At 37.3% G+C, this 7,598-nt stretch overlaps 1 protein-coding gene across 1 annotated transcript; it reads left to right on the top strand.

The window, feature by feature from the left end:
* The first annotated feature begins 2,438 nt into the window (after positions 1-2,438).
* On the top strand, positions 2,439-7,051 carry LOC137580512 (phospholipid-transporting ATPase ABCA3-like). Its single transcript, XM_068294583.1, has 2 exons — positions 2,439-2,547; positions 2,735-7,051. Exon 2 carries the CDS (start codon positions 2,894-2,896, stop codon positions 6,923-6,925), a length of 4,032 nt encoding a protein of 1,343 aa, XP_068150684.1. The 5' UTR covers positions 2,439-2,547; positions 2,735-2,893; the 3' UTR covers positions 6,926-7,051.
* Positions 7,052-7,598: the final 547 nt, after the last annotated feature.

Here is a 7,598-nt window from a genome sequence, read left to right as displayed (position 1 = left end):
AAGTTGCTTAATTACATTTCTCTCCTTAGTTTTCTTTACGGGTGATGATCTTTAAATCATACAAGGTATCATAGAATATCCTTAAGATGTCGCAAAATTACTTTGCACTTAAATAAATCAACTTTTCATCCTAGTATATCCTTTTTTTGTGTGTGTTAATCTAGCCCACGGTGACGTTGGCCTGGTTTCCTTTTTGCCATTTACATTTTGTAGCCAAATCGGACGAATTGGGGTCACCACGCGTAACATTTTTTCGCCAACTAATTGGGTCAAAGTAAATATTGACCATACCTATTTAATATCCCATTTTATGGATATAGAATATATATACATAGTTTCTTTAGCTGCTGCTGTCTGTTGATGTGCTGATTCACTGTGCATTCAATTTTCAACTGATTTCCACTGCTCTCAACCGCTTTCAACCGCTCTCAATTTACGCACACACGCAAAGAAATATATATAGGTACATTGTACATACATATATACATATCTTATTAAAAAGTAAAAAAAAAAAACATTAGCGAGACTGAGTGCCAGAGGGAAGAGAGTGTGTGTGTGTGTGTGTGTGTGTGTTGTCTGGCCAGATCAGAACTCTAAATCTATTAAAAATTTGTTAAAAATAAAAACTGAATTTATGTGTATAAATAACATGAAATTTTCATTTCTTCAATAGATGCCAATACACTTACCGCAATTGCCATACACATTTGATTATAACTTTTGAAGCTTTTTCGTTGCTTTTTCCCACAGTGCACGAGCTGAATTGAAATTCACTCACACTAATACACTTCGATTGACTAAAACACACACACACGCAACACTTATACACTGATGCGAAACGCGACCACAAGAAAACTCCACGAAAGCAAATTACTTGACAATTGTCTGGAGTGTGTTTAATTGTATTTAATAATTCACGATTATGTTAACAATGTTTTTATTGATTTTGTTAGCATATGCTTTTTGATTGTAGTTCCACATTTATATTTTTGTCAAAGCTGATGAATTTTCGTTAACCTCAAATTTTTTTCTTTTTTTACAATACAATTCCGAATGCACTGCTCAACACTACTATTGGGGTTTTTCCGATTCTTTTGCTATCGATAAGTCCATGTGGCAGCACTGAGTCGAACCAATGAGTCGAGCCGCACGGTACCAGCGTCAAACATGCGTCAATCTGACCGAACTTGGCGTACAATTCAAATTACTGAAATGGAAATTGTCTGCAATACAGTTCTAAGCTAAATAGATAAATTGACAAAAATGACATTTGGAAAACTCTTAACTTTGCCAATTGGCAATATGTGAATTACGTTTAATTGTTTGCTGGGGTAATACTTTCTCTATCCAATCAAAAAAACTGATGAAAGTTGGTTCCGTGATTCAAGGTATGCCAAAATATTTGAATGATTCTCTCAGAAAGAGTGTATTCAGAAATGTGTACCTACGTACCTTTCAAATGCCTTAGGTTTCGAATAGTTTTGAATATTGTGTCACACTGATTTATACTCATTGCCAGCAACATTTACATAATACAGATTTACATGTTTACACATAAAATTTTGAGGAATGGAATTTTAATAGTATGTCAGCGAAATTAGAAGAAAGTGATGACGAAATCGATGATGATGGACCAAAACCCATTAGTAGTCGGCAAAAACTTTTGTTACTCTTATGGAAGAATTGGATTATTCAATGGAATCAGAAAATGCAACTCCTTGTGTCAATTTTGTTGCCTATTTTATTTCTTATGATTGTTGTGATCTTGCGATTGGTAGTTAAACCGGATCTTAAAGATGTTACAATTTATCCTCCCATTGGCATAGATAATCTAATAATTTATAGGCTGTCAGTTTTACATGGAAGTCGAATTCTACACTCAAATGGCTCTATCAATATGCCAAAACATGTTCTTTGTTATACGCCAGTCAATAATATCAGTACTGCCATAATCGAGGCTTCAGCCAAACGACTTGATCTCCTAGGAACGCGTTCCTTTGACACCGAGCTGCAAATGGAAAGGGACATGATAGAGCATAATTTTTTGGCCGCTGTGACGTTTCATGAAACTAATGCCCAATTGAATGCTAAAGGTTATCCGATTTACCTAAATATGACACTTAAGTTTCCCAGTGAGTTGCGAACAATGCAAGGACACGTTATTGAAACATGGCATACGGATGTCCTTTTTAATCGTTACAGTCCAAGTGGGCCAAGAAATTTTAATATGACCGACGGTGGTGTACCAGTTGGTTATGTTATGGAAGGATTTGTGCCCATACAACATGCGATTACCATGACATGGCTAGAATTGGCAACAGGACACACGAATTTTCCTTATGTTCAGATGCAAAGATTTCCGTATATACCCTATATCATGGATCCGCTGTTGACTGGCCTACAACAATTGTTGCCATTCATCGTATTAATTGGCTTCATTTATCCCAGCACATTTGTGGCCAAATATGTGACAAACGAAAAGGAGTTGCAACTGAAAGAGATAATGAAATTGATGGGCATACATAATTGGCTACATTGGACGGCTTGGTATGTAAAGAGTTATATTTTGCTAATGTTGATGGTTGGAATTATGATTTTTCTCTTGCTGATTAAATTTGATGGATCGGTAGCCATCCTGACATATACCAACTGGGTACCATTATTGATATTTTTCCATTTCTATGTGGCCAATTGCATTTGCTTTTGCTTCATGATTGGTGTATTCTTCTCAAAGGCCAGCACCTCGGCGGCTGTAACTGGAATATTATGGTTTCTCACCTACATACCATACTCCTTTGCCTATTACTATTACGAACGTTTGACACTTGCTGACAAGTTGATACTGAGTTTTTTCTTTCAAAATACCGCCCTGGGCTTTGGTTTCCAAGTCATTATGGCCAGGGAAGCCACTGGCGACGGATTACAATTTTCAAATATGATGAAACCTGTATCCGACGATGACTCTTTAGCAATTTATCAAATAATCCTTATGATGAGTTTAAGTGGCTTAGTCTATATGATTATATGTCTATATGTAGAGCAGATATATCCTGGTCCGTATGGTGCGGCACGTCCTTGGAATTATCCGCTTAAGTGTAAATTCTGGGGGGATCTTTTCAAACGTAGAAATCCATTAATGGACATTGGAAATGTGCCACTTCTTGGGAACAAAGTCCATCCGAATAGTAATAGTCGAAATAATGTTGGCATCGAATTGCGTAATTTGCAAAAAACCTATGGCGAAAATAAGGTGGTTAAGAATTTAAATTTAAAATTATATCGCAATGAGATCACTGTACTACTTGGTCATAATGGAGCCGGCAAGAGTACTACACTCAATATGCTGACGGGCATAATACCACCCACAGCGGGTACAGCTCTCATAAACGGCAAGGACATATGTACACAGGTGGATGCCGCTCGCCGATCTCTGGGCATATGCCCCCAGCATGATGTCCTCTTTAACGATATGACTGTGCGGCATCATATTGTATTTTTCAGTCGTTTGAAGGGCGTACGCGGTGAGGCTGTTGAGAGAGAGGTACAGAAATATATGCAAATAATGGAGCTGGAGCATAAATCCAAAGTGACTGCTAAAAATCTATCAGGGGGCATGAAACGTAAGCTAAGTCTTTGCTGTGCTCTATGTGGCAATACGCGGGCTGTCCTCTGTGATGAGCCCAGTTCGGGCATCGATGCTGCAGGACGTCGTCGTCTCTGGGACTTGCTGTTGGCTGAGAAAATTGGTCGTACTGTCCTATTGACTACACACTACATGGATGAGGCAAATGTCCTTGGTGATCGCATTGCCATATTGTCGAATGGAGAACTACAATGCTATGGAACCCCATTCGATCTAAAGAAACGTTACGGCTTGGGTTATCGTTTGGTATGCGTTACTGAAGACGGTTGCGATGTTAATGCCCTAACCGAAGTGATGGCTAAACATATTCCAAATATTGAACCAGAAAGTACTATAGGATCCGAAGTTATCTATAGATTACCCAGTGAGTACACCTCGAAATACGCAGCTCTACTTAATGACTTGGATCGAGGGTCACACGGATTGAAACTAGATGGATATGGCATAAGTGTGGCCACCATTGAAGATGTTTTCGTGAAAATGAATGTGGAAAATGGATTGAAATTCCAAGGTGGCAACTCAACGGTTCTGAACTCATTAATTCAGCTGGCAAAGAATAAGCTAATGAATACTTTGAATGTCAAAAATGAAGAGCAAAGGCAATTTAGAAATCTTTCGATTTTTGATCTTAAACTTCCCGATCGAAATTTTAGCTATCGTTTCGTTATGCATTGCCAGGCTCTAATCTATAAAAATGTATGGATTACATTGAGAAACTATTGGGTTTTAATACTTCAGATACTCATTCCCATAGTATTTACTTCGCTAATTATAATAAATTCACGAGGTGGTCGTATCTATTATGAATTGCCCGAAATTCTGATCTCACCCTTGCAATATCGTGAAAGTGTTGCTGTCATAGAGGATAGAACTTCCAACTCACCGCTGGCTAATGCCTATGCCAGTTATGTGGAGAGTTTTGGTGCTAGGTTTACCTTGATCAATACTAATAATGTGCCTTTTGAGGAGTTTATATTGGATACAGCGAAGGGGCAAAGACAAACGGTAGATGCCAAATATATAGCTGGAGTTACCATTGATGAAAGCAAATTAACAGTTTGGTTAAACAATCAACCATTTCATACGGCTCCATTAACTCTGAATGTATTACATAATGCATTTGCCCGACAATATATGGGCGAGAATGCTGGAACAGCTGTGTGTAATGGACCTTTGCCATACAGCGAGGACACCTTGCCCTTGCGACTAAATAAGGGTCAGAAATTGGGAGCTGAAATTGCATTGAATGTGAGCTTAACCATGAGTTTTATAACCTCCTTCTTTGTCCTGCCTGTCATCAAAGAGCGGGCGACACGGGCCAAGCTTTTGCAATATCTCACTGGTCTCAATATTTTTTCATATTGGTTTAGTCAATGGGTATGGGACTATATTATCTTTATATTTATCGCGATTTTGTATATACTGACAATTGCTGCATATCAAGAATTGGGCTATTCACATTTCTCGGATCTCATACGTTATTTTGTTTTTCTATTGATATTTGGAATTCCAGCATTGCCCTTGAGTTATGTGTTATCATATTTTTTCATGGATGGTGCCACAGGACTTACACGTACGGCCATAGCTACAGCTTTGACTGGAACTGCTTTTTTTACCCTGATCCTGTCCCTGCAATTCGAGAGCTTTCAATTAAGAGATACGGCCGATGAACTGACTTGGTATTTTCGCATATTTCCACATTTTTGTTTGGCAAATGGTTTGCATAATATCCACATTGGTTTCAATATACGACGGGGCTGCAGTTTTTCAGGTATTAAAAAACTTTCGACATCTAGTATATGCGCAAAAGTGCCAATTTGCTGTAATATTCCTGGATATTTTGCATGGCGACATCCTGGCATCCTGCCCGAGATTGTATTTTTAGTCGTTGTTGCTATCTGCTTGTTTCTCATTTTGATGGCAATTGATGCTAAATTCGTTTCAAATTCGTTTGCATTTCTAAAAAGTAAATGGAAGTCGAGACGAAGTGAAGGAGGTGCTGGTAGTAGATCATCAGATCCACTGTATAAGGATGGCATTCGAGGCGAAATTGAAAGGATACAAAATTTCACTGACGAGCAACTTAATCAAATGCCATTAGTGCTGAATTCAATTAGTAAACGTTATGGAAAACTGATAGCTGTTAATAATCTGTCGTTTTTCGTCGATCATGGTGAATGTTTTGGTCTGCTGGGTATAAATGGTGCTGGAAAAACCACAACATTCAAAATGCTTACCGGTGATTCGAAAATAACTTCAGGATCGGCATATGTAGTGGGCTTAAATCTAAAAACTCAAATGCGTAAGGTCTTCCCAAAAATTGGTTATTGTCCACAATTTAATGCGCTGTTCGAGGAGTTGACAGGACGAGAGACATTGAGAATTTTTTGCCTACTAAGATGCATCCAACGATATCGTATCAAACGCATTTGTAATGACTTGGCCAATTTCTTTGGTTTTCAGCCACATGTCGATAAACGGGTCAAACACTACAGCGGAGGTAACAAGAGAAAGCTGAGTGTGGCCATTTCTTTCATTGGAAATCCCATGGTCTTGTATCTAGATGAGCCCACTTGTGGGATGGATCCATCGGCTCAGCGGCAGCTTTGGCAAATTCTTGCCACCATACGTAGTCATGGCAAATCCTCGGTGCTAACCACTCACAGTATGGAAGAATGTGAAGCTCTTTGCACACGTATTGCCATTATGATAAGTGGTCAATTAAAATGCATTGGTTCTATACAGCAAATTAAAAATAATTATTCCAACGGCCTAATATTGAAAATCCGAGTCAAAGTTGCCCACGAAAAGTTAGAAATATCCGTAGGGAGTTCAGAATCTTCGGATATTTCAAACGCTGACAATACCTCTGGCAATCAGTCGAAGACTAATACTTCTGCGTACTACACAACAAATGCTGAAACAAATATTGAAACAGATGACGAAAAAATTGAAAGAAAAGGTAAAAATCGTCGTCCAAGTAAAGAACTCAATAACGAAGACATAGAGGTTATTAACAATGATACTAAACGAGTTCGGAAAATCAAGGATTTTATTGCTGAAAAAGTTCCGGATGCAGTTCTTAGAGAAGAGGTTAATGAAATGCTTACCTATCTTTTGCCAAGCGATAGTATTGCGTGGTCTGAAATTTTTCAGTTAATGGAAAGTAATCGGGAGCGACTCCACATTGAAGATTATGTCATAACGCAAACAAGATTGGAGGAAATCTTTTTGAATTTCGTTTGGGATGATATAAATCAATCGCGAACTGAGCGAATTTGATTGAGTTTGGATACTAGCTAACGAATGTTAACTTTTTCTTAAAGTTAATAACCTTCACTCTTTATATTTAGTATGGAAATGTTTAATAGGTCATTAACAAATTAAATTTTTCGTTTATAATTAAAAAAAAAAAAAAAACAATTGAACATCTAATATATTCTATCTCTAAACATGTGATTTCATTTGATAATGCTCAAGTTTGATCTTTGGATTATATAGGATTTGGTTCCATTCCACACTCTGTATAGCTTAAATTTATGTGATACTTCCCGGTATAAAAATGAACCCACACTAATAATCCCTGAAAGCAGGCAACACAATTCGTTCTTAAGTTGCACTGCTTGCCCTACTGATCTTAAAAATGACTAAGCAGAATGTTAAGTAATCTTGTATTTCTGAATAAGAACCTTAATATTTATTTTTTTAACTAACTTTCACGTTTACTTATAGCCATCAATGTGGAAAAACGTTTTATTTTAATAAGGCTAAGAATGGCCTACAATCGTAGCAGTTTTTTGACCGATCGTTGGGAAAAAAAGTTCTTATTTCCATAGCAATTTAGATGTATTAACAATTTAATTAAAAAATGCAACGAACTGAATAATTTGTTGTTAAATTTTTCCCTTTTAAGTGGAAAATGATTATTGGGAAAAAAAATTGTGAGTATGTAAAT

Source organism: Drosophila tropicalis, unplaced genomic scaffold (genome assembly GCF_018151085.1).
Source record: "Drosophila tropicalis isolate 14030-0801.00 unplaced genomic scaffold, ASM1815108v1 contig_845, whole genome shotgun sequence".
Lineage (NCBI taxonomy): Eukaryota > Metazoa > Arthropoda > Insecta > Diptera > Drosophilidae > Drosophila > Drosophila tropicalis.
The sequence above is the reverse complement of the archived record's forward strand: the minus strand, read 5'-3'. Positions and strand labels throughout refer to the sequence as shown.

What these genes read in the sequence shown, in the direction of transcription:
- LOC137580512 (XM_068294583.1), top strand. Translation starts at nt 2,894, where the DNA reads ATGGCCAGGGAAGCCACTGGCGACGGATTACAATTTTCAAATATGATG.